This window comes from Pseudopipra pipra, unplaced genomic scaffold (genome assembly GCF_036250125.1).
Source record: "Pseudopipra pipra isolate bDixPip1 unplaced genomic scaffold, bDixPip1.hap1 HAP1_SCAFFOLD_530, whole genome shotgun sequence".
NCBI classification, from domain to species: domain Eukaryota; kingdom Metazoa; phylum Chordata; class Aves; order Passeriformes; family Pipridae; genus Pseudopipra; species Pseudopipra pipra.
This window is the reverse complement of record NW_026991014.1, coordinates 2,732-28,625: the sequence shown is the minus strand read 5'-3', so window position 1 is coordinate 28,625 and position 25,894 is coordinate 2,732. Positions and strand designations below refer to the sequence as shown.

Sequence of the window (25,894 nt, the reverse complement as noted above, 5' to 3'; positions counted from 1 at the left end):
TGCTGGACAGGGGGGTCCCTGGGGGGGGACAGTGCCTGGGGTGGGGGTCCGGGGGGGGAGGTGACAGTGCCTGGGGTGGGGGTGACAGTGCTGGACATGAGAGGTGGCAGTGCCAGTCCGTGGGGGTCCCCAGGGCGGGAGGTGACAGTGCAGCCCGTGGGGGTCTCTGGGGGGGGGTGTGACAGTGCCAGCCCAGGGGGGTCCCTGAGGAGGTGACAGTGCCTGGGGTGGGGGTCTCGGGGGGGGGAGGTGGCAGTGCCTGGGGTGGGGGTCTCGGGGGGAGGGAGGTGACAGCGCAGCCCGTGGGGGTCCCTGGGAGGTGACAGTGCAGCCCGTGGGGGTCTCGGCGGGGGAGGTGGCAGTGCCTGGGGTGGGGGGGGTCCCTGAGGAGGTGGCAGTGCCATCCCGCGGTGCCCCCCAGGTGACGAGGAGGGCCGGGGGGGAGCGGGACAGCCTGGGGGGGGGCCCGGCTGGAGTCCCTGGAGGAGCCCCCCAAGCCCAAAGTGACCCCGATCCCCGAGGGCAGCGCCTTCTTCCTGCTGAGCAGCACCAACCCGTGAGCGGGCACCGGGGGGGGCACTGGGGGCACTGGGGGGATACTGGGGGGCACTGGGGGCACTGGGAGCACTGGGGGGCACTGGGGGCACTGGGAGCACTGGGGGGCACGGGGGGGCACTGGAGGGCACTGGGGGCACTGGGAGCACTGGGGGCACTGGGAGCACTGGGAGCACTGGGGGGGCACTGGGGGCACTGGGAGCATTGAGGGGGCACTGGGGGGCACTGGGGGCACTGGGGGCACTGGGGGGCACTGGGGGCACTGGGGGCACTGGGGGCACTGGGAGCACTGGGGGCACTGGGGGCACTGGGGGACACTGGGGAACACTGGGGGCACTGGGGGCACTGGGGGGGCACTGGGAGCATTGAGGGGTCACTGGGAGCACTGGGGGCACTGTGTGGTTACTGGAAGCACTGGGAGCACTGGGGGACACTGAGGGCACTGGGGGCACTGGGAGGCACTGTGGGGTTACTGGGAGCACTGGGGGGACACTGTGGGGTTACTGGGAGCACTGGGGGGACACTGTGGGGGTTACTGGGAGCACTGGGGGGCACTGAGGGCACTGGGGGGGCACTGAGGGCACTGGGGGGCACTGGGAGGCACTGTGGGCTTACTGGGAGCACTGGGGGGCACTGGGGGACACTGTGGGGTTACTGGGAGCACTGGGCTCACTGGGGGTTACTGGGACACTGGGCTCACTGGGGGTTACTGGAGCACTGGGGGATTACTGGGGGGTTACTGGGAGCACTGGGCTCACTGGGGGGGTTACTGGGAGCACTGGGGGATTACTGGGGGGTTACTGGGAGCACTGGGCTCACTGGGATGGGCTGAGGGGCACTGTGGGGTTACTGGGAGCACTGGTCTCACTGGGGGTTACTGGGAGCACTGGGAGCACTGGTGGCACTGGGAGCACTGGGCTCACTGTGGGGTTACTGGGAGCACTGGGCTCACTGTGGGGTTACTGGGGGGGTTACTGGGAGCACTGGGGGGTTACTGGGGGTTACTGGGAGCACTGGGCTCACTGGGGGTTACTGGGAGCACTGGGGGGTTACTGGGAGCACTGGGCTCACTGTGGGGTTACTGGGAGCACTGGGCTCACTGTGGGGTTACTGGGAGCACTGGGGGGGTTACTGGGAGCACTGGTCTCACTGTGGGGTTACTGGGGGGTTACTGGGAGCACTGGGCTCACTGGGGGTTACTGGGAGCACTGGGCTCACTGGGGGTTACTGGGCTCACTGGGGGGTTACTGGGGGGTTACTGGGAGCACTGGGGGGTTACTGGGGGTTACTGGGAGCACTGGGGGGTTACTGGGGGTTACTGGGAGCACTGGTCTCACTGGGATGGGCTGAGGGGCACTGGGGGGGTTACTGGGAGCACTGGTCTCACTGGGGGTTACTGGGAGCACTGGTCTCACTGCCCCCCCCGTGCCCGCAGGCTGCGGGTTCGCTGCCACGCCCTCATCAACCACCACGTGTTCACCAACCTCATCCTCGTCTTCATCATCCTCAGCAGCGTCTCCCTCGCCGCCGAGGATCCCGTGCGGGCCCCACTCCCCACGAAACCACGTGGGTACTGGGGGAACTGGGCAAACTGGGGGGACTGGGGGGGACTGGGGGGGACTCCCCCCGCAACCACGTGGCTACTGGGCAGACTGGGCAAACTGGGGGGACTGAGGGGGACTCACACAGCCCAGGATCCCGTGCGGGCGCACTCACCACGAAACCACGTGGGTTACTGGGTAAACTGGGCAAACTGGGAGGGACTAGGGGCACTGGGAGGACTCGCCCAGCAACCATGTGGGCACTGGGCAAACTGGGGGGGGACTGGAGGGAACTCCATCAGTAACTACATGGGCTACTTGGCAAACTGGGCAAACTGGGAGGGACTGGGGGGACTGGGGGGACTCACCCAGTAACCACGTGGGCACTGGGCAAACTGGGAGGGACTGGGGGAGCTGTGGGGGAACTCACCCCATAACCCCGCGGGACTCGCGCTCTGCTGCCCAGGGGGGGTTTGGGGTCCCCAGGGCTGTTTTGGGGTCCCTGGAGGTGTTTTGGGGCCCTGGGAGTGTTTTGGGGGGTCCCCGGGGCTGTTTTGGGGTCCCTGGGGGTGTTTGGGGGTCCCTGGGGGTGTTTGGGGTCCCTGGAGGTGTTTGGGGGGTCCCTGGGGGTGTTTTGGGGTCCCTGGAGGTGTTTGGGGTCCTGGAGGGCCGGGGGGGGTCACCCCGTTTCCTCCCCCCCAGATTTTGGGGTACTTCGACTACGCCTTCACCTCCATCTTCACCGTGGAGATCCTGCTCAAGGTGCGGGGGGGCCCCGCGGTTTGGGGGTGTCCCCAATGTTTAGGGGGTGTCCCCAGGGTTTGGGGGATGTCCCCAGGGTTTTGGGGTGTCCCCAAGGGTTTGAGGGGTGTCCCCAGTGTTTAGGGGGTGTCCCCAGGGTTTTGGGGTGTCCCCAGGATTTGGGGGTGCCCCCGGGGGTTCGGGGATGTCCCCAGGGTTTGGGGATGTCCCCAGAGTTTTGGGGGTGTCCCTGGAGTTTGGGGGTGTCCCCAGAGTTTTAGGGGTGTCCCCAGTGTTTGGGGATGTCCCCAGGGTTTGGTGGTGCCCCCGGGGGTTTGGGGATGTCCCCAGAGTTTTGGGGGTGTCCCTGGAGTTTGGGGGTGTCCCCGGGGTTTTGTGGAATGTCCACGGCGTTTTGGGGGTGTCCCCAGAGTTTTGGGGTGTCCCCGGGGTTTGGGGGGTGTCCCCAGGGGTTTGGGGTGTCCCCAGAGCTTGGGGGTGTCCCCAAGGATTTGGGGTGTCCCCAGAGTTTTGGGGTCCCCCCGTGGTTTTGGGGGTGTCCCCGGAGTTTTGGGGGTGTCCCCATGTTTTTGGGGTCCCCCCGTGGTTTCGGGGTCCCCCCTCCCCCCCCAGATGACGGTGTTCGGGGCCTTCCTGCACAAAGGCTCCTTCTGCCGGAACTGGTTCAACCTCCTGGACCTGCTGGTGGTCGGGGTGTCCCTCATCTCCTTCGGCATGCAGTGAGATACTGGGGATACTGGGGATACTGGGACACACTGGGGGCACTGCTGGTGGTCGGGGTGTCCCTCATCTCCTTCGGCATGCAGTGAGATACTGGGGATACTGGGGATACTGGGACAAACTGGGACACTGCTGGTGGTCGGGGTGTCCCTCATCTCCTTCGGCATGCAGTGAGATACTGGGGATACTGGGGGATACTGGGGGATACTGGGGATACTGGGACACTGCTGGTGGTCGGGGTGTCCCTCATCTCCTTCGGCATGCAGTGAGACACTGGGGATACTGGGGGGAACTGGGACACACTGGGGGCACTGCTGGTGGTCAGGGTGTCCCTCATCTCCTTCAGCATGCAGTGAGATACTGGGGATACTGGGGATACTGGGACAAACTGGGACACTGCTGGTGGTCGGGGGTGTCCCCTCATCTCCTTCAGCATGCAGTGAGATACTGGGGATACTGGGGATACTGGGGGCAGTGAGCAACTGGGGACACTGGAGGCACTGGGGGGGGGATACTGGGGACACTGGGGGGACACTGAGGGCAACTGGGGACACTGGGAGACACTGGGACACACTGGGGGACACTGAGGGACACTGGGGGATACTGGGGGACACTGGGGGCAACTGGGAGCTGCTGGGGCACACTGGGGGCAACTGGGGCACGCTGGGGGCAACTGGGAGCCACTGGGGGCACTGGGGCACTGCTGGGGGTGCTAGAAAACAGTGGGAGTGTTACTGGGGGGCACTGGGAGCACTGCTGGGGGGTTACTGGGAGTGCTGATGGGAGCACTGGGGGTGTTACTGGGAGCACTGCTGGGTGGTTACTGGGAGCACTGGTGTGTTACTGGGAGCACTGGGAGCACTGGGGGTGTTACTGGGAGCACTGCTGGGTGGTTACTGGGAGCACTGGGAGCACTGGTGTGTTACTGGGAGCACTGGGAGCACTGCTGGGGGGTTATTGGGAGCACTGGGAGCACTGGGGGGTTACTGGGAGCACTGGGAGCCCTAGGGTGTTACTGACAGCACTGGGGTGTTACTGGGAGCACTGGGAGCACTGGGGGGTTACTGGGAGCACTGGGGGGGTTACTGGGAGCACTGGGAGCACTGCTGGGGGTGTTACTGGGAGCACTGGGGGGTGTTACTGGGAGCACTGGTGTCCCCCGCAGCTCCAGCGCCATCTCGGTGGTGAAGATCCTGCGGGTGCTGAGGGTCCTGCGGCCCCTCCGGGCCATCAACCGGGCCAAGGGCCTCAAGGTGGGCAACTGGGGGCACTGGGGGCACTGGGAGGGGCTGGGACACTGTACTGGGGGCACTGGGGGCACTGGGAGGGGCTGGGACACTGTACTGGTGGCACTGGGAGCACTGGGAGGGGCTGGGACACTGTACTGGGGGCACTGGGAGGGGCTGGGACACTGTACTGGTGGCACTGGGAGGGGCTGGGACGCTGTACTGGTGGCACTGGGAGGGGCTGGGACGCTGTACTGGTGGCACTGGGAGCACTGGGAGGGGCTGGGACACTGTACTGGTGGCACTGGGAGTGGCTGGGACACTGTACTGGTGGCACTGGGAGTGGCTGGGACACTGTACTGGGAGCCACTGGGAGGGGCTGAGACACTGTACTGGTGGCACTGGGAGGGGCTGGGACACTGTACTGGGAGCACTGGGAGGGGCTGGGATGCTGTACTGGTGGCACTGGGAGCACTGGGGCTCTGGTGTGCTGGGCTGGGGTGGCTCAGGTGACAGGGGTGGCACAGCTGTCCCAGTGTCCCTGTGTCCCAGTGTCCCTGTGTCCCCACTGTCCCTCTGTCCCAGTGACACCCACCTGTCCCCACTGTCCCTCTGTCCCTGTGACACCCACCTGTCCCCACTGTCCCTCTGTCCTGCTGACACACGTGGTGTCCCTCCTGTCCCCGGTGTCCCCACGTCCCAGTGACACCCCCCTGTCCCTGTCCCCAGCCCGTGGTCCCAGCCCTGTCCCTGTCCCCGCTGTCCCCATGCCCGGTGCCGCCCTCACCTGTCCCTGACCCCATTGTCCCCAGCCCATGGTACCACCCTCACCTGTCCCTGTCCATGTCCTTATCCCTGTCCTCATCCCTGTCCCTGTCCTTGTCCCTGTCCTCATCCCTGTCCCTGTCCCCAGCCCGTGGTCCCAGCCCTGACCCCGTTGTCCCCAGCCCATGGTACCACCCTCACCTGTCCCTGTCCATGTCCTTATCCCTGTCCTTATCCCTGTCCTCATCCCTGTCCCTGTCCTTGTCCCTGTCCTCATCCCTGTCCCTGTCCCCAGCTCGTGGTCCCAGCCCTGTCCTCATTGTCCCCAGCCCATGGTGCCACCCTCACCTGTCCCTGTCCATGTCCCTGTCCCTGTCCCTGTCCCCAGCCCGTGGTCCCAGCCCTGACCCCGTTGTCCCCAGCCCATGGTACCACCCTCACCTGTCCCTGTCCCTGTCCCTGTCCCTGTCCCCAGCCCGTGGTGACATTCCTGTCCCCATTGTCCCCATTGTCCCCAGCCCTGTCCCTGTCCCTCTCCCCATTGTCCCCAGCCCGTGGTGACATCCCTGCTGTCCCCAGCCCATGGTGCCAGCTCTGTCCCTGTCTCTGTCCATGTCCATGTCCCCAGCCCATGGTGACCTCCCTGTCCCTGTCCCCATTGTCCCCATCCTGTGGTGACCCCCCTGACCCCCCAGCCTATGGTGACCCCCCTGTCCCTGTCCCCAGCGCATGGTGACATCCCTGCTGTCCCCAGCCCGTGGTGACACCTCACCTGTCCCTGTCCCCATTGTCCCCATCCCATGGTGACCCCCCCATTGTCCCCGGCCCTTGGTGACCCCCCTGTCCCTGTCCCCATCCTGCGGTGACCCCCTTGTCCCTGTCCCTGTCCCTGTCCCCGTTGTCCCCATTGTCCCTGTCCCTCCCATCCTGTGCTGACCCCCCTGTCCCTGTCCCCGTTCTCCCCATCCCTTGGTGACTCCCTGTTCCCCCATCCCTTGGTGACCCCCTGTCCCTGTCCCCATCCCGTGCTGACCCCCCTGTCCCTGTCCCTGTCCCTGTCCCCATCGTCCCTGTTGTCCCCGGCCCGTGGTGACCCCCTTGTCCCTGTCCCCATTGTCCCTGTCCCTGTCCCCATCCCATGCTGACCCCCTGTCCCCATTGTCCCTGTCCCCATTGTCCGTGTCCCTGTCCCCATCCCTTGGTGACCCCCCTGTCCCTGTCCCCAGCACGTGGTGACACCTCACCTGTCCCTGTCCCCATTGTCCCTGTCCCCCCCATCCCACAGTGACCCCCCTGTCCCCCCTGTCCCCATCCCGTGCTGACCCCCTGTCCCTGTCCCCATTGTCCCCGTTGTCCCCATCCCTTGGTGACCCCCCCATTGTCCCCATCCCGCAGTGACCCCCTGTCCCTGTCCCCATTGTCCCTGTCCCCATTGTGCCCGGCCCTTGGTGACCCCCTGTCCCCCCCATCCCTTGGTGACCCCCTGTCCCCCCCCCATGCTGACCCCCTGTCCCTGTCCTCATTGTCCCCATTGTCCCCCCCAGCCCGTGGTGACCCCCGTTGTCCCCGTCCCCCCCCATCCCGTGGTGACCCCCTGTCCCTGTCCCCCCCCATCCCGTGGTGACCCCCCGTTGTCCCCATTGTCCCCAGCCCGTGGTGACCCCCCTGTCCCTGTCCCTGTCCCCCATCCCGTGGTGACCCCCGTTGTCCCCGTCCCCCCCATCCCGTGGTGACCCCCCTGTCCCTGTCCCTGTCCCCCATCCCGTGGTGACCCCCGTTGTCCCCGTCCCCCCCCAGCACGTTGTCCAGTGCGTGTTCGTCGCCATCCGCACCATCGGCAACATCATGATCGTCACGACGCTGCTGCAGTTCATGTTCGCCTGCATCGGGGTGCAGCTCTTCAAGGTGGGGGCCCAGAACACCCCCGGGGGTCCCAAACCACTCCAAAGGGGTCCCAAAACCACCCAGGGGTCCCCAAAACCACCCCGGGGTCCCAAAACACCCCCCAGGGGTTCCCAAAACCCCCCCAAAGGGGTCCCAAAACCACCCAAGGGGTCCCAAAACCACCCAAGGGGTCTCCAACCCCCCCTGGGGTCCCAAAACCACCCAGGGGACCTCAAAACCACCCCCAGGGTCCCAAACCCCCCTGGGGTCCCAAAACCACTCAAGGGGTCCCCAAACCTCTCCAGGGTCCTAAAACCCCCCCGGGGTTCCAAAACCCCCCCCCCCAAAGGATCCCCAAAGCTCCACCAAGGGGTCCCAAAACCACCCCCGGGGTCCCCAAACCACCAAGGAGTCCCTAAACCACCCTGGGGTCCCCAAAACCACCCCCAGGGTCCCCAACATCCCCTGGGGTCCAAAACCACCCAAGAGGTCTCAAAACCCCCCCAGGATCCCCAAACCTCCCCCGGGTCCCCAATCCCCCCCAGGGTCCCAAAACCACCCAAGGGGTGCCCAAACCCCCCCAGGGTCCCCAAACACCCTCTGGCGTCCCTAAACCCCCTCGGGGTCTCAAAACCTCCCCAAGGGGTCCCTAAAACCACTTCAAGGGGTCCCCAAACCTCTCCAGGGTCCTAAAACACCCCTGGGGTTCCAAACCCCCCCCCAAGGGATCCCCCAAGCCCACCCCCCACCCCCCCTGGTCCCCAAACCCTCCTGGGGTCCCCAAAACCCCCAAAGGGGTCCCCACCCCCCCCCCAGGGTCCCCAAAACCCCCCAAGGGGTCTCCAAAATCCCCAAAGGGGTCCTCAACTCCCCCTGAGGTCCCCAAACCCCTCTGGGGTCCCAAACCCACCCAAGGGATCCCCAAACCACCCCGGGGTCCCCAAAACCCCCCCAAGGGGCCCCAAACCCCCCCCGGGGGTCCCAACCCCCCCCAGGGCCGGGGCTTGGTGTGACCCCCCCAAACCCCCCCAGGGCAAGTTCTACAGCTGCACCGACGAGGCCAAACACACGCCGGGGGAGTGCAAGTGGGTGTCCCCCAAAACTGACCCTGTGACCCCAAACTGACCCTGTGACCCCAAACTGACCCCCGTGACCCCAAACTGACCCTGTGACCCCAAACTGAGCCCCCAAACTGACCCTGTGACCCCAAACTGACCCCCTGTGACCCCAAACTGAGCCCCCACCCCCCAAACTGACCCTGTGACCCCAAACTGACCCCCCCACCCCAAACTGATCCCCCTGCACTCCAAACTGACCCCCCCTGCACCTAAAACTGATCCCCTGAGCCTCCAAACTGACCCTCCCTACACCCCAAACTGACCCTGTGACCCCAAACTGACCCCCCCTGCACCCAAACTGACCCCCCCACACCCCAAAGTGACTCCCATTATGCCCCAAAACTGACCCGCTGAGCCCCCAGACTGACCCTGTGACCCCAAAAGCACCCCCCACACCCCCAAACTGACCCCCCCCTCCTCAGATGATCCTTCACACCCCAAAACTGAGCCCCCCCAGGGGATCCCCCACAACCCCCCAAACTGACCCTCCCCCACCCCAAACCTGAGCCCCCACCCACCCCAAACCTGGGCCCCACCCACCCCGTTGGTGTCCCCGTGGGGTCCCCCCGGCTGGTGGCAGTGGCTGGGGGGGGTCTCACTGTCCCTCTGTCCCTGTGTCCCTGTCCCTGTGTCCCATCCCAGGGGGACATTCCTGGTGTACAAGGACGGGGACGTGTCCCACCCCTCAGGGGTCTCACTGTCCCTGTCCCCATCCAGGGGGACGTTCCTGGTGTACAAGGACGGGGATGTTTCCCACCCCTCGGTGTCCTGTCAGGGTTCTCACTGTCCCTCTGTCCCTGTCCCTGTCCCCATCCAGGGGGACATTCCTGGTGTACAAGGACGTGTCCCACCCCTCGGGGGTCTCACTGTCCTTGTCCCTGTCCCTCTGTCCCCATCCAGGGGGACGTTCCTGGTGTACAAGGACAGGATGTATCCCACCCCTCAGGGGTCTCACTGTCCCTGTCCCCATCCAGGGGGACGTTCCTGGTGTACAAGGACAGGGACATGTCCCACCCCTCGGGGGTCTCACTGTCCCTGTCCCCATCCAGGGGGACGTTCCTGGTGTACAAGGACGGGGACATTTCCCACCCCTCAGGGGTCTCACTGTCCCTTTGTCCCCATCCAGGGGGACGTTCCTGGTGTACAAGGACGGGGACGTTTCCCACCCCTCGGTGCGGGAGCGCCTCTGGCTCAACAGCGACTTCAACTTCGACAACGTGCTGGCCGGGATGATGGCCCTGTTCACCGTGTCCACCTTCGAGGGGTGGCCAGCGTGAGTCTGGGGGGCTGGGGGGGACATGGGGACAGTGGGACCCCCGGGATGATGGCCCTGTTCACCGTGTCCACCTTCGAGGGGTGGCCAGCGTGAGTCCTGGAGGGGACACAGGGGACACACAGGGGGGACACAGGGGGGACAGCAGGACCCCCAGGCCCTGTTCACAGTGTCCACCTTCGAGGGGTGGCCAGCGTGAGTCTGGGGGGCTGGGGGAGCTGGGGGGACAGGGAGGGGACAGCAGGACCCCCGGGATGATGGCCCTGTTCACCGTGTCCACCTTCGAGGGGTGGCCAGCGTGAGTCTGGGGGGCTGGGGGGGACAGTGGGACCCCTGGGATGATGGCCCTGTTCACCGTGTCCACCTTCGAGGGGTGGCCAGCGTGAGTCTGGGGGGCTGGGGGAGCTGGGGGGACAGGGAGGGGACAGCAGGACCCCCGGGATGATGGCCCTGTTCACCGTGTCCACCTTCGAGGGGTGGCCAGCGTGAGTCTGGGGGGCTGGGGGGACAGTGGGACCCCTGGGATGATGGCCCTGTTCACCGTGTCCACCTTCGAGGGGTGGCCGGTGTGAGTCCTGGAGGGGACACAGGGGGGACACAGGGGGGACAGCAGGACCCCCAGGTCCTGTTCACAGTGTCCACCTTCGAGGGGTGGCCTGTGTGAGTCTGGGGGGGACACGGGGGGGACATGGGGGGGACATAGGGACAGCAGGACCCCCGGGATGATGGCCCTGTTCACAGTGTCCACCTTCGAGGGGTGGCCAGCGTGAGTCTGGGGGGGGACATGGGGACAAGTGGGACCCCCAGGCCCTGTTCACCATGTCCACCTTTGAGGGGTGGCCCACATGAGTCTGGGGGGACACAGGGGGGACATGGGGACAGTGGGACCCCCAGGCCCTGTTCACAGTGTCCACCTTTGAGGGGTGGCCCATGTGAGTCCGGGGGGTACATGGGGGGGACATGGGGAGGACACAGGAGGGACGGTGGGACCCCCGGGCCCTGTTCACAGTGTCCACCTTGGAGGGCTGGCCTGCGTGAGTCCTGGGGGGACATGGGGGGGACACCCGGGGGGGACAGCAGGACCCCCGGGCCGCCCCCCCAGCCCCCCGTGTGCCCCCCAGGCTGCTGTACAAGGCCATCGACGCCAACGCCGAGGACCAGGGGCCCATCTACAACTACCGGGTGGAGATCTCCATCTTCTTCATCGTCTACATCATCGTCATCGCCTTCTTCATGATGAACATCTTCGTGGGCTTCGTCATCATCACCTTCCGCGCCCAGGGCGAGAGCGAGTACCGCAACTGCGAGCTCGACAAGAACCAGGTGGGGGGTGGCCCGGGATGGCACAGGGTGGCCCCACACTGGCACAGGGTGGCCCCGGGGTGGCACAGGGTGGTCCCGGGATGGCACAGGGTGTCCCTGTGGCCCTACAATGTCCCCAGGTTGTCCCCGTGCTGTCCCCAGGGTGTCCCTGTGGCCCTACAATGTCCCCAGGTTGTCCCCGTGCTGTCCCCAGGGTGTCCCTGTGGCCCTACAATGTCCCCAGGGTGTCACTGCAGTGTCCCTGCAGCCCTGTGGTGTCCCCAGAGTGTCCCTGCAGTGTCCCTGCGGTGGCCCCAGGGTGTCCCTGTGGTGTCCCCAGAGTGTCCCTGCAGTGTCCCCAGGGTGTCACTGAGGTGTCCCTGTGCTGTCCCCAGGGTGTCCCTGTGGCCCTACAATGTCCCCAGGGTGTCCCTGCGGTGCCCCAGGGTGTCACTGCAGTGTCCCTGCAGCCCTGTGGTGTCCCCAGAGTGTCCTTGTGGTGTCCCTGCGGTGGCCCCAGGGTGTCCCTGCGATGTCCCCAGGTTGTCCCCGTGATGTCCCCAGGGTGTCCCTGTGGTGTCCCTGTGGCCCTGCAGTGTCCCCACGGTGTCCCTGTGGTGGCTCTGTGATGTCCCCACAGTGTCCCCACAACGGCAGTGTGTGGAGTGGCAGTGGGTGGCTGTGTCCCATGTCCCCATGTCTCCATGTCCCATGTCCCTGTCCCCAGCGCCAGTGTGTGGAGTGGCCGTGTCCCCACACTGTCCCCATGTCCCCACACTGTCCCCACACTGTCCCCACACTGTCCCCTGTCCCCAGCATCAGTGTGTGGAGTGGCCGTGTCCCCACACTGTCCCCATGTCCCCACACTGTCCCCGTGTCCCCATGTCCCCTGTCCCCAGAATCAGTGTGTGGAGTGGTTGTGTCCCCGTGTCCCCACCCTGTCCCCACCCTGTCCCCACCCTGTCCCCACACTGTCCCCACACTGTCCCTGTCCCTGTCCCCAGCGCCAGTGTGTGGAGTGGCAGTGTGTGACTCTGTCCCATGTCCCCACACTGTCCCCATGTCCCCACACTGTCCCTGTCCCCATCCCCAGCACCAGTGTGTGGAGTGGCTGTGTCCCCATGTCCCCATGTCCCCTGTCCCTGTCCCCAGCGCCAGTGTGTGGAGTGGCAGTGTGTGGCTGTCCCCACACTGTCCCCATGTCCCATGTCCCCCTGTCCCCCAGCGCCAGTGTGTGGAGTGGCTGTGTCCCATGTCCCCACACTGTCCCCCTGTCCCAGCGCCAGTGTGTGGAGTGTCAGTGTGTGGCTGTATCCCCGTGTCCCCTCACTGTCCCCACCCTGTCCCCCAGCGCCAGTGTGTGGAGTGGCAGTGTGTGGCTGTCCCCACACTGTCCCCATGTCCCATGTCCCCCTGTCCCAGCGCCAGTGTGTGGAGTACGCGCTGAAGGCGCAGCCGCTGCGCCGTTACATCCCCAAGAACCGCACCCAGTACCGGGTGTGGGCCATGGTGAACTCCACGGCCTTCGAGTACATCATGTTCGTGCTCATCCTGCTCAACACCATCGCCCTCGCCGTGCAGGTGGGCACGGCTCGGACCCGGGGGGGCATGGCTCGGACCCGGGGGGGCACAGCTCGGACCTGGGGGGGCACGGCTCGGACCTGGGGGGGGCACAGCTCGGACCTGGGGGGGCACGGCTCGGACCTGGGGGGGGCACAGCTCGGACCTGGGGGGGCACGGCTCGGACCGGGGGGGGGCACAGCTCGGAACTGGGGGGGCACAGCTCGGAACTGGGGGGGCACAGCTCGGACCGGGGGGCACAGCCCAGACCTGGGGGGCACAGCTCGGACTGGGGGGCACAGCTCAGACCCCCAGGGGGATGGGACAGATCAGACCTGGGGGGCACAGCTTGGACCTGGGGGGCACAACTCGCACCGGGGGGGCACGGCTCGGACCTGGGGGGGCACAGCTTGGACCCAGGGGGGGCACAGCTCGGACCTGGGGGGGCACGGCTTGGACCGGGGGGGCACAGCTCGCACCGGGGGGCACAGCTCGGAACCCTGGGCACAGCTCAGACTGGGGGGCACAGCTCAGACCTGGGGGGCACAGCTCGGACCTGGGGGGCACAGCTTGGACCCAGGGGGGGCACAGCTCGCACCGAGGGGCACAGCTCGGAACCCTGGGCACAGCTCAGACTGGGGGGCACAGCTCAGACCTGGGGGGCACAGCTCGGACCTGGGGGGCACAGCTCGGACTGGGGGCACAGCTCAGACCCCCAGGGGGATAGGACAGATCAGACCTGGGGGGCACAGCTTGGAGCTGGGGGGGCACAGCCCAGCTCGGAGCTGGGGGGGCACAGCCCTGACCTGGGGGGGCACAGCTCGGAACCCTGGGCACAGCTCAGACCCCCAGGGGGGTGGGTGGGACAGCTCAGACGCCTGGGGGGGGGGTGGGATAGCTCAAACCCCTGTGGGGCACAGCTCAGACTCCGGGGGGGGGACAGGTCAGAGCCCTGGGGGGACAGCTCAGACACTGGGGGGAGGGACACACACCTGGGCACAGCTCAGGACCCCCCGTCGGGGGGTGGCACAGCTCAGGACCCCCCCGTGTGCCCCCCGTGGGCACAGCTCAGGACCCCCCCGTGTGCCCCCCCAGCACTACGAGCAGTCGAAGCCCTTCAACTACGTGATGGACCTGCTGAACATGGTGTTCACCGGGCTCTTCACCGTGGAGATGGTGCTCAAGATCATCGCCTTCAAACCCCGGGTAGGGGGGGGCACGGGGGGGCACAGGGGGTGGGGGGTCGTGTCACACCTGGGGGGGGGGCACAGGGGGTGTGGGGGCCGTGTCACACCTGGGGGGGGGCACAGGGGGTGTGGGGGCCGTGTCACACCTGGGGGGGGGGCCACGGCACACGGGGGGGGCACACGGTGTGTGTGGGGGCCGTGTCACACCGGGGGGGGCACAGGGGGTGTGGGGGGGGGGCCGCGGCACACGGGGGGTCGCAGGAGGTGTGGGGGGGCCGTGTCACACCGGGGGGGTCACAGGGTGTGTGGGGGGGTCCCAGCCGGGGGTCGCTCACCTGCCCCCCCCCCAGCACTATTTCGTGCCCCCCGGGGGTCCCAGGGTGTGTGTGGGGGGGTCCCAGCCGGGGGTCACTCCCCTGCCCCCCCAGCACTATTTCTGTGACGCCTGGAACACCTTCGACGCGCTGATCGTGGTGGGCAGCGTGGTGGACATCGCGGTCACCGAGGTCAATGTGAGTCGTGTCACCCCCCCGACCCCGGGAGGGGGGGGTTTTTTGGGGAGGGGGTTGTTTTTTGGGGGAGGGGGTTGTTTTTGGGGGAGGGGGTTGTTTTCTGGAGAGGGGTTGTTTTTTGGGGAGGGGGTTGTTTTTAGGGAGGGGGGTGTTTTTGGGGAGGGGGGTGTGTTTTGGGGAGGGGGTTGTTTTTGGGGAGGGGGTCCCGGGTGTTTGGGTCCCCCCCGTGTCCGTGTCCTCACGTCCATCTGTGTCTCACCCACCTCCATCGTCACGGCCGGGGCGGCAGAACGGGGGGCACGTCGGTGAGGTGAGGGGGGCCTGGGCTGGGGGGTGAGGGGGTTTGGGGGGTGAGGGGGCTTTTGGGGGTGTGCAGGGGTTTTTTGGGGTGTGTGGGTTTTTTTTGGGGTGTGCAGCGTTTTTTAGGGATGTGCAGGGGTTTCGGGGTGTGCAGGGTTTTTGGGGTATGCGGGGGTTTTAGGGTGTGCAGGGGTTTTAGGGTGTGCAGGGGTTTTAGGGTGTGCAGGGGTTTTTGGGGGTGCAGGGTTTTTGGGGTGTGTAGGGTTTTTGGGGTGTGCAGGGAATTTTGGGATGTGTAGGGTTTTTGGGGGTGCAGCGGATTTTGGGGTGTGTAGGGGGTTTTGGAGTGTGTAGGAGTTTTTTGGGGTGTGCGGGGTTTTTTTGGGGTGTGCAGGGATTTTAGGGGTGTGGAGGAGTTTCGGGGGGGGTGTGCAGGGAGTTTTGGGGTGTGCAGGGGTTTTGGGGTGTGTAGGAGTTTTTTGGGGGGTGTGTGGGGTTTTTTGGGGTGCAGGTGTTTTTTGGGGTGTGTAGGGTTTTTTGGGTGTGCAGGGGGTTTTGGGGTGTGTAGTGTTTTTGGGATGTGCAGGGTTTTTTAGGGGTTGCAGGGGTTTTGGGGTGTGTAGGGGTTTTTGGGGTGTGTACGGGTTTTTGGGGTGTGCAGGGGTTTTTGGAGTGTGTACGGGTTTTTGGGGTGTGCAGGGTTTTTTGGGGTGTTCAGGGGTTTTGGGGGTGTGTGTAGGAGTTTTTGGGGTGTGCAGGGGTTTTTGGGTGTGCAGGGTTTTTGGGGTGTGTAGGAGTTTTTGGGGTGTGCAGGGGTTTTTGGGGTGTGTACGGGTTTTTGGGGTGTGCAGGGTTTTTTGGGGTGTTCAGGGGTTTTGGGGGTGTGTAGGATTTTTTGGGGTGTGCAGGGGTTTTTGGGTGTGCAGGGTTTTTGGGGTGTGTAGGAGTTTTTGGGGTGTGCAGGGTTTTTTGGGGTATTCAGGGGTTTTGGGGGTGTGTGTAGGAGTTTTTGGGGTGTGCAGGGGTTTTTGGGGTGTGCAGGAGTTTTTGGGGGTGTTCAGGGTTTTTTGGGGTGTGTAGGAGTTTTTGGGGTGTGCAGGTGTCTTTGGGGGGCTTTGTAGGGGTTTTTTGGGGCGTGCAGGAGTTTTTGGGGGTGTTCAGGGTTTTTGGGGACACCCTGCCCCCCGTCCCCGCAGAGCTCCGAGGACAGCTCCCGCATCTCCATCACGTTTTAGGGTGTATAGGTGTTTGGGGGGTTCAGGGGTTTTTGGGCTGTTCAGGGTTTTTGGGGGGGTTCAGGGTTTTTGGGGGGTTTCAGGGGTTTTTGGGGGATGCCCTGACCCCCGTCCCCGCAGAGCTCCGAGGACAGCTCCCACATCTCCATCACGTTTTAGGGTGTATAAGGGTTTGGGGGTGCAGGGTTTTAGGGGGTGTGCAGGTGTTTTTGTGGGGGTTCAGGGTTTTTGGGGGGTTTCAGGGGTTTTTGGGGATGTCCTACCCTCCGTCCCCGCAGAGCTCCGAGGACAGCTCCCGCATCTCCATCACGTTTTAGGGTGTATAGGTGTTTGGGGGGTTCAGGGGTTTTTGGGCTGTTCAGGTGTTTTTGGGGGGGTTCAGGGGTTTTGGGGGGTTTCAGGGGTTTTTGGGGGATGTCCTACCCCCCGTCCCCGCAGAGCTCCGAGGACAGCTCCCGCATCTCCATCACGTTTTTCCGGCTGTTCCGGGTCATGCGCCTCGTCAAGCTGCTCTCCAAGGGGGAGGGGATCCGCACCCTGCTCTGGACCTTCGTCAAGTCCTTCCAGGTGGGGCTGGGGGGGCAGACGGGGAGGGGGGACACGGGGGGGGTCACACGGGGGGGTCACACAGCCCCCCCTGACCCCGCTCTGCCCCCAGGCCCTGCCCTACGTCGCCCTCCTCATCGCCATGATCTTCTTCATCTACGCCGTCATCGGGATGCAGGTGGGGGTCTGGGGGAGCCCCCCGGGTCAGGGGGGTGTGGGGGGTGTGGGGGGGTCGGTCCTGCGAGCCCCCAGCCCCCCCCCGTGCCCCCCAGACCTTCGGGAAGGTGGCTCTGCAGGACGGGACCCAGATCAACCGCAACAACAACTTCCAGACCTTCCCCCAGGCCGTGCTGCTGCTCTTCAGGTGGGGCCGGGGGGCACGGGGGGCTGGGGGGCACGGGGGGGCTGGGGGGTCACATGGGGGCTCGGGGGGGTCCTATGGGGGCTCAGGGGGTCCTATGGGGGCTCAGGGGGGTCCCATGGGGGCTGGGGGGGTCCTATGGGGGCTCAGGGGGGTCCCATGGGGGCTGGGGGGGTCCTATGGGGGGCTTGGGGGTCCCATGGGGGCTGGGGGCTCTAGGGGGCCTCGGGGGGGCTCGGGGGTCCTATGGTGGCTGGGGGGTCCTATGGGGGCTCGGAGGGGGTCCCATGGGGGCTCAAGAGGGTCCTATGGGGGCTGGGAGGGCTCCTAGGGGCACTCGGGGGGTCCTATGGGGGCTGGGGGGGTCACATGGGGGGCTCAGGGGGTCCCATGGGGGCTCAGGGGGTCCTATGGGGGGCTCGGGGGTACCATGGGGGTTCAGGGGGGTCCCATGGGGGCTGGGGGGCTCTAGGGGCACTCGGGGGGTCCTATGGGGGCTGGGGGGGCTCTAGGGGCACTCGGGGGGGCTGAGGGTGCATCTGAGCTTCCCGTGGGGTCGGGGGTGGCTCCGGGTCTGGTGGGATTTGGGAACTCCCTGTGGGGTCCTTCTGGGAGCCCCCCCCCGGCCCCGCTGTGGGGCTGCAGGGCCTGCAGAGCCCTGGGGGGTCCCTGGGGGGTCTGTGGGGTCCCTGTGGGGTCCCTTGGGGGTCTGTGGGTCCCTGTGTCCGTCCCTCCAAGCCCTGTGGTGCCCACAGTGCCCCTCGGGGGTCCTCTGGGGCTCAGCTGAGCTCTGTGGGCAGCTGTCCCATTACAGGGCAGTTATGGGCACCTGTCCTGCAGTTATGGGCACCTGTCCTGTTATAGGGTAGTTATGGGGCACCCATCCGCAGTTATGGGGCACCTGTCCCACAGTTATGGGGCACCTGTCCCGTTGCTATGGGGCAGGAGACCACCTGGGCTGGGAGGTGTGAGGGGCTCTGTGGGGGTCTGGAGGGGCACCAAGGGGGGGGACCTGGGTGTCCAGGGGGTGTCCAGGGGGTGTCCAGGTGTGTCATGGGGGGGACCTGTGTGCCCTGGGGGTGCAGGTGTACCTGTGGGCTCAGGTGTGCCCTGGGGGGGTTCAGGTGGTTCAGGTGTACCTGTGGGGGGTTCAGGTGTACCTGGGGGGTGCAGGTGTGCCCTGGGGGGGGTTCAGGTGTGCCTGTGGGCTCAGGTGTGCCACGGGGGAGGTGTGGCAGGAGATCATGCTGGCCAGCCTGGGGGGTTCAGGTGTGCCCTGAGGGGGTTCAGGTGTGCCCTGGGGGGGGTTCAGGTGGTTCAGGTGTTACCTGTGGGCTCAGGTGTGCCACGGGGGAGGTGTGGCAGGAGATCATGCTGGCCAGCCTGGGGGGTTCAGGTGTGCCCTGAGGGGGTTCAGGTGTGCCCTGGGGGGGGTTCAGGTGGTTCAAGGTGTACCTGTGGGCTCAGGTGTGCCCTGGGGGGGTTCAGGTGTGCCACGGGGGAGGCGTGCAGGAGATCATGCTGGCCAGCCTGGGGGTTCAGGTGTGCCCTGGGGGGGTTCAGTGTACCTGGGGGTGTTCAGGTGTACCTGGGGGGTGCAGGTGTGCCCTGGGGGGGGTTCAGGTGTACCTGTGGGCTCAGGTGTGCCACGGGGAGGCGTGGCAGGAGATCATGCTGGCCAGCCTGGGGGGTTCAGGTGTACCTGTGGGTTCAGGTGTACCTGTGGGCTCAGGTGTGCCCGGGGGGGGTTCAGGTGTGCCACGGGGGAGGCGTGGCAGGAGATCATGCTGGCCAGCCTGCCGGGCAAACGCTGCGACCCCGAGTCGGACGCGGAGCCGGGGGAGGAGTTCACCTGCGGCAGCAACTTCGCCATCGCCTATTTCATCAGCTTCTTCATGCTCTGCGCCTTCCTGGTGAGGGACCCGCCCGGCCACACCTGGCACTGCCACACCCAACAGTGCCACACCCAACAGTGCCACACCTGGGCACTGCCACACCCAACAGTGCCACACCTGGCACTGCACACCCAACAGTGCCACACCCAACAGTGCCACACCTGGGCACTGCCACACCCTGACAGTGCCACACCTGGCACTGCCACACCCAACAGTGCCACACCCAACAGTGCCACACCTGAAACTGCCACACCCTGACACTGCCACACCCTGACACTGCCACACCCGGGCACTGCCACACCCAACAGTGCCACACCCAACAGTGCCACACCTGAAACTGCCACACCCTGACACTGCCACACCCAACACTGCCACACCCAGACAGTGCCACACCCCGACACTGCCCCACCCGGGCACTGCCACACCCCGACACTGCCACACCCTGACACTGCCCATGGTCACACTGCCACACCTGGGCACTGCCACACCCTGACACTGCCCCACAGTACCACTGCCCATGGCACCATTGCCCCACAGCACCACTGACCCTCGGCACCACTGCCCCACAGCAATCACTGCCCCACACCCCCAGCCCTGCCCCCCAGACCTGCCCCACAGCCCTGCCCCACACCCCAGCCCTGGCCCACAGCCCTGCCCTGACCCCCAGCCCTGGCCCCCAGCCCTGCCCCACACCCCAGCCCTGGCCCCCCAGCCCTGCCCCACAGTCCAGCCCTGCCCCCCAGTCCTGCCCCACAGTCCAGCCCTGCCCCACACCCCCAGCCCTGCCCCCCAGCCCTGCCCGCCCCTCAGGAGCCCCCCTTTGCCCCCCAGATCATCAACCTGTTCGTGGCCGTCATCATGGACAACTTCGATTACCTGACGCGCGACTGGTCCATCCTGGGCCCGCACCACCTGGACGAGTTCAAGCGCGTGTGGTCCGAGTACGACCCGGCTGCCAAGTGGGTCACTGTCCCCCCGTCCCCCCCGTGACCCCCCTGACCCCCCGTGACCCTGACCTCTGACCCCCGACCCCCCCAGGGGCCGCATCAAGCACCTGGACGTTGTGACGCTGCTGCGCCGGATCCAGCCCCCGCTGGCTTCGGGAAGCTCTGCCCCCACCGCGTGGCCTGCAAGGTCCGGGGGCTCCTGGGGGGGCCCGGGGGGGGCTCCCGGGGTGGTCCCGGGCGGGGGGCACCCGAGTTTACCCTCCCTCATCCCCCCCCAGCGCCTGGTGGCCATGACATGCCCCTCAAACTCGGACGGGACCGTCACCTTCAACGCGACGCTCTTCGCGCTCGTCCGCACCTCCCTCAAGATCAAGACGGAAGGTTGGGAGCTGGGGGGGCCCGGGGGGGTCCCGGGGGGGTCCTGGGGGGTGACAGTCCCGGGGTGACTGTCCTGGCTGTCCCTCCTGTCCCTCCAGGGAACCTGGATGTGGCCAACAAGGAGCTCCGGGCCGTGGTCAAGAAGATCTGGAAGAGGACGAAGCCGAAGCTGCTGGACGAGGTCATCCCCCCGCCCGAGGGTGCGTGAGGTCCGAGCCCCCCACCCTGACCCCCCCCGACCCCCCCGGGAGCCCCCTGACCCCCCGTGCCCCCCAGAGGAGGAAGTCACCGTGGGGAAGTTCTACGCCACCTTCCTGATCCAGGACTATTTCCGCAAGTTCCGCCGGCGGAAGGAGCGGGGGATGCTGGGCCCCAGCGCCGCCCCCAGCAACGAGAGCGCCCTGCAGGTGGGACCCCCGGGGGGCCGGGGGGTCACCGGGGGTCACCGGGGGTCACCGGTGCCAGCAGTGACCCCCCCGTGTCCCCAGGCCGGGCTGCAGACGCTGCAGGCGCTGGGCCCCGAGATGCGCCGGGCGCTGAGTGACCTGGAGGGGGACGAGGGCGGCGACGCCCCCGCGGAGGAGCCACTCACCTACGCGGTGAGCCCCGGCCACGCCCACGGGCACACCTGTACAGGGACACGCCCCGGGCACACCTGTACAGGGACACGCCCCCGGGCACAACCTGTCCGTGGCCACGCCCCCGGGCACACCTGTCTATGGCCAACACCCAACTGGGCACCACCTGTCCATGGTCACACTTACTGGGCACACCTGTCCATGGCCACAGCCACTGGCACACCTGTCCATGGTCACACTTACTGGGCACACCTGTCCATGGCCACGCCTACCGAGCACACCTGTCCATGGCACACCCACCAGGCACACCTGTGCTGTGACTATGCCACTGAGCATGGCCACTTGTCTATGGCCACGCCCATCGAGCAACACCTGTGCTGTAACCACACCCACCGGGCACACCTGTGCTGTAACCACACCCACCAGGCACACCTGTGCTGTGACCACGCCCACCGGGCACACCTGTCCATGGCCATCAGGCACACCTGTCCATGGCCATGCCCACTGGGCACTGGTGCTGTGACCACGCCCACCGGGCACACCTGTCCATGGCCACCAGGCACACCTGTCCATGGCTACACCCACCGGGCACACCTGTGCTATGACCACGCCCACCGGGCACACCTGTCCATGGCCACACCCACTGGACACACATGTGCTGTGACCACACCCACCACTCTCACCTGTCCTCATGCCACACACCCCCGTGGCCACACCCACCACTCACACCTGTCCCGTGGCCACGCCCACTGACCCCGCCCCTCTCCACAGGCCCCCGAGACCCTCTATGGCTCCGCCCCCAACTCCCCCCTGCTCGGGGACGCGCCCCCCGCCCCCAGCCCCGCCCCCCCCGAGGGGGAGGAGCCCGCGCCCCCCGCCCACGGCAGGTACGGCTGGGGGTGGGGGCACCCCAAAATTGGGGGTCCCGGGGGTGGAGGGGGGGGTGTCTGGGAAGCAGGTACGGCTGGGGGGAGTGTACCCCAAAATTGGGGGTCCCGGGGGGTGTCGGGGGAGCAGGTACGGCTGGGGGGGCACCCCAAAATTGGGGGTCCCGGGAATGGAGGGGGGGGTGGAGGGGAGCAGGTACGGCTGGGGGCACCCCAAAATTGGGGGTCCCGGGGGGTGTCGGGGGAGCAGGTACGGCTGGGGGAGTGTACCCCAAAATTGGGGGTCCTGGGGGTTGGAGGGGGGGGTGGAGGAGGAGCAGGTACGGCTGGGGGGGGTCGGGAGGGGGCCGAGGGCACCCCGGGGACACCCCGACATGGGGGTCCCTGGGGGGGGGGAACTGGGGACACCCCGACACGGGGGTCACTGAGGGGGGGGTGGGGACACCCCGACACGGGGGTCCGGGGGGTGGGTTGGACGGGGGGTCCCCACGGCTCTGTTGCAGGCGCCGCTCCGAAGGGGGGAGCAGGATGAGGAAGCCCCCCCGGAGGACGCGGAGGAGCCGGGGGGGGACACGGGGGGGGACATCAGCCACGACGAGGACCTGGAGAGCGCGCGGCCCGCCCCGCCCCCGCTGGGCCGGGGACAGGTACCGGACTCCCCGAGCGGGGGGGGACATCCCCGTCCGGGGGGGCCCTGGGACCGGGGGGGGGGTCCGGCAGCCCCTGACTCTGTCTCCGGGCCAGGCCGTGGGACCCCTGGAACGGGGGGGATGGGGGTGCCCCGGGGGGGTCCCTGTGCTCTCACCCCCTGTCTGACCCCCCCGTGTCCCCCCAGGCCATGGGACCCCTGGAACGGGGGGGATGGAGGTGCCCCGGGGGGGTCCCTGTGCTGTCCCCCCCGTCCTGACCCCCCCCTGTCCCCCCAGGCCGCCGGGACCCCTGGAACGGGGGGGGTGGATGTGCCCCGGGGGGGTCCCTGTGCTGTCCCCCCCCTGTCTGACCCCCCCCGTGTCCCCCCAGGCCGCCGGGCCCCCCGCGCTGGGGGATGGAGCTGCCCCGGGGGGGGTCGCTGCCGTTGCCCCCCCGACACTTCGCGCTCCGCGAGGGGGCAACAACTGAAACGGCGCCGCCTCCTGCCCCCCACCCCCGCCGGTACGGGAGGGGGGGCACCGGGGGGGGCTTCCAGTGAGACCCCCGTGTCCGGGCAAGCTGAAGGACCCCCCGGTAGCCCGGGAGGGTCCGGGGGCTGGGGGGTGACCCCGGGTGGGAGCCCGGGAAGGTCCCGGGGGCTGGGGAGGGGATGGGTGACCCTGCCCGCTGCTCCAGAGGGTCCCTGGGCCTGGGGGGGACCCTGCCCGGTGCCCCCCGGGCCTGAGGGGCTTTGGCCCGGGGGGGTGACCCTGTGGGTGTCCCAGAAGGTCTCTGACTGGGGGGTGACCCTGTGGGTGCCCCCAGAGGGTCCCTGCCCGGGGGGTGACCCTGCGGGTGTCCCCCAGGCCGGGGGTGACCCTGCCCGGTGTCCCAGAGTGTCCCTGAGCAGGGGGGGGTGACCCTGTGGGTGTCTTAGCAGGTCCCTGAGCAGGGGGTGACCCTGCGGGTGCCCCAGCGGGTCCCTGACCAGGGGTGACCCTGTGGGTGCCCCAGAGGGTCCCTGAGCAGAGATGACCCTGCGGGTGTCCCAGAAGGTCCCTGCCCGGGGGTGACCCTGCGGGTGACCCTGCGGTGCCCCCCAGGCCAGGGGTGACCCTGTGGGTGTCCCAGAGGGTCCCTACCCGGGGGGTGACCCTGTGGATACCCCAGCGGGTCCCTGCCCGGGGGGTGACCCTGAGGGTGTCCCAGAGGGTCCCTGCCCGGGGGGTGACCCTGCGGTGACCCTGCGGTGCCCCCCAGGCCGGAAGCCCTCGTTCACCATCCAGTGCCTGCGGCGCCAGGGCAGCTGCGAGGACGAGCCCATCCCGGGCACCTACAACCCCTCGGGCCCCCCCGGCCCCGCCCGCCCGCAGGTACCGCTGGGGAGGACACACGGGGGGGGACACAGGGAAGGGGGTGTCACACAGTGTCACCCCCCCGCTGACCCCCCTCTGCCCCCCAGGGCTACGGCAGCTCCGAGACCTGGCGCCTGGGGGGCTCCTCGCAGGCCTGGGCGGCCCCGGCCCGCGGGCACGTCCTGTACGCGCCCCTCATCCTGGTGGAGGGGGCGGCGGGGGGGGGGCGCGGGGGGCAGCCTCCCCCCCCTCAACCGCTGGTTCCCCCCCGCGCCCCTGCGCCTGCGGCCCTGCGACCCCCGCGACGCGCTGGCCAGGGGCTCTGCGGACAGCCTGGTGGAGGCCGTGAGTGACCGGGGGACGGGGGACAGGGGGGACAGGGGACAGGGGACATGGGGGACAGGGACACCCCGGGGGTCTGCGGACAGCCTGGTGGAGGCCGTGAGTGACCGGGGGACAGGGGACAGGGGGGACAGGGGACAGGGGAGAGGGGACAGGGACACCCCGGGGGTCTGCGGACAGCCTGGTGGAGGCCGTGAGTGACCAGGGGACAGGGGGGACAGGGGGGACAGGGGACAGGGGGGACAGGGACACCCCGGGGGTCTGCGGACAGCCTGGTGGAGGCCGTGAGTGACCAGGGGACAGGGGGGAGAGGGGACAGGGGACATGGGGGACAGGGACACCCCGGGGCTCTGCGGACAGCCTGGTGGAGGCCGTGAGTGACACAGGGGGACAGGGGGGACAGGGGACAGGGGACATGGGATAGGGGGGACAGGGGACAGGGACACCCCGGGGGTCTGCAGACAGCCTGGTGGAGGCCGTGAGTGACCGGGGGGACGGGGGGGACATGGGAGAGGGGACAGGGGGGACAGGGGGGACAGGGGACAGGGATACCCTGGGGGTCTGCGGACAGCCTGGTGGAGGCCGTGAGTGACACAGGGGGACAGGGGGGACAGGGGTGATAGGGGGGACAGGGGACAGGGGGGACATGGGACAGGGGACAGGGACACTCCGGGGGTCTGTGGACAGCCTGGTGGAGGCTGTGAGTGACACGGGGGACAGGGGGGACAGGGGGGACAGGAGAGACATGGGACATCCCGGGGGTCTGTGGACAGCCTGGTGGAGGCTGTGAGTGACATGGGGGGACAGGGGGGAGAGGGGGGACATGAGACATGGGACAGGGGACACCCCGGGGGTCTGTGGACAGCCTGGTGGAGGCCGTGAGTGACACAGGGGGACAGGGGGGACGCTGGGAACATAGGGGGACACAGGTGGGGCCGTGGCTTGGCTTGGGGTGGGACACGGGGGGACAGCGGGGAGATGGAGGGGGGCACACGGGACAGGGACCCTGCTGCAGCTCGGCTGACAGCCCGGGGACGGCCCTGAGCGAGGGGAGACGCACGAAGGGGACACCCCACACAAAGGGGAGGCTTCGAGCGAGGGGGGGACGCGGCGGGACAGGCGGGGGGACACGGGGGGGGACATGGGGGGGACAGGCGGGGGGACAGGCGGGACAGGCGGGGGGACACGGCGGGACAGGCGGGGGGACAGGCAGGGGGACACGCGGGGGACAGGCGGGGGGACCCGGTGGGACACGCGGGGGGACCCGGTGGGACACGCGGGGGGACAGGCGGGGGGACACGCGGGGGGACAGGCGGGGGGACAGGCGGGGGGACAGGCGGGGGGACACACACGGGGACACGGAGGGACAGGCGGGGGGACACCCGGGGGGACACGGAGGGACAGGCGGGGGGACACCCGGGGGGACAGGCGGGGGGACACCCGGGGGGACACCCGGGGGGACACGGTGGGACACGGGGGGGGACACGCGGGACCGCCCCGCGCCGGTGCCAGCGCCGCCCCCTCCGCCCCCCGCCCAGGTGCTGATCTCGGAGGGGCTCGGGCTGTTCGCCCGCGACCCCAAGTTCGTGGCGGTGGCCAAGCGGGAGATCGCGGACGCGTGTGACATGACCATGGACGAGATGGAGAGCGCGGCCGCCGACCTGCTGACCCGCCGCCGGGCCCCGCCCGCGCCCGCGCCCGCCGTGTACAGCGACGAGGAGCCGCTGCGGCCGCCGCCCGAGGAGGAGCTGGCGGACGAGATGGGCTGGGCCGGGGGCGTCTGACCGGGCACGGGCACCGCGGGCAGGGGAGCGGCACCGGCCGGAGGGCTCCGGGACCGGCAGCGGGGGAGCTCTGGGACCGGGACCGGGACCCGCCGGGCGGGCTTTGGGACCCGGGACCGGGACTGGGACCCGCCGGGCGGGCTTTAGGACCCGGGACCGGGACTGGGACCCGTCGGGCGGGCTTTAGGGACCGGGACTGGGACCCGCCGGGCGGGCTTTAGGGACCGGGACCGGGACTGGGACCCACCGGG

At 68.0% G+C, this 25,894-nt stretch overlaps 1 protein-coding gene across 1 annotated transcript; it reads left to right on the top strand.

Moving 5' to 3' along the window:
* Positions 1-421: 421 nt before the first annotated feature.
* On the top strand, positions 422-25,894 carry LOC135408617 (voltage-dependent L-type calcium channel subunit alpha-1F-like; the record flags this gene model as incomplete). Its single annotated transcript, XM_064643690.1, is given in 36 exon segments — positions 422-457; positions 459-556; positions 1,991-2,093; positions 2,250-2,282; positions 2,799-2,858; positions 3,471-3,577; positions 4,744-4,831; positions 7,367-7,474; positions 8,486-8,538; positions 9,698-9,844; positions 10,966-11,167; positions 12,569-12,727; positions 13,802-13,912; positions 14,322-14,405; positions 14,695-14,715; positions 16,379-16,507; positions 16,599-16,664; positions 16,759-16,850; positions 18,601-18,760; positions 19,574-19,701; positions 19,781-19,833; positions 19,836-19,876; positions 19,968-20,070; positions 20,166-20,267; positions 20,344-20,474; positions 20,556-20,666; positions 21,417-21,532; positions 22,036-22,052; positions 22,055-22,155; positions 22,157-22,179; positions 22,553-22,637; positions 22,639-22,684; positions 23,423-23,535; positions 23,625-23,741; positions 23,743-23,862; positions 25,398-25,894. Coding segments are annotated over 36 exon segments (3,510 nt in total), but the record flags the coding sequence as incomplete, so codon positions are not given.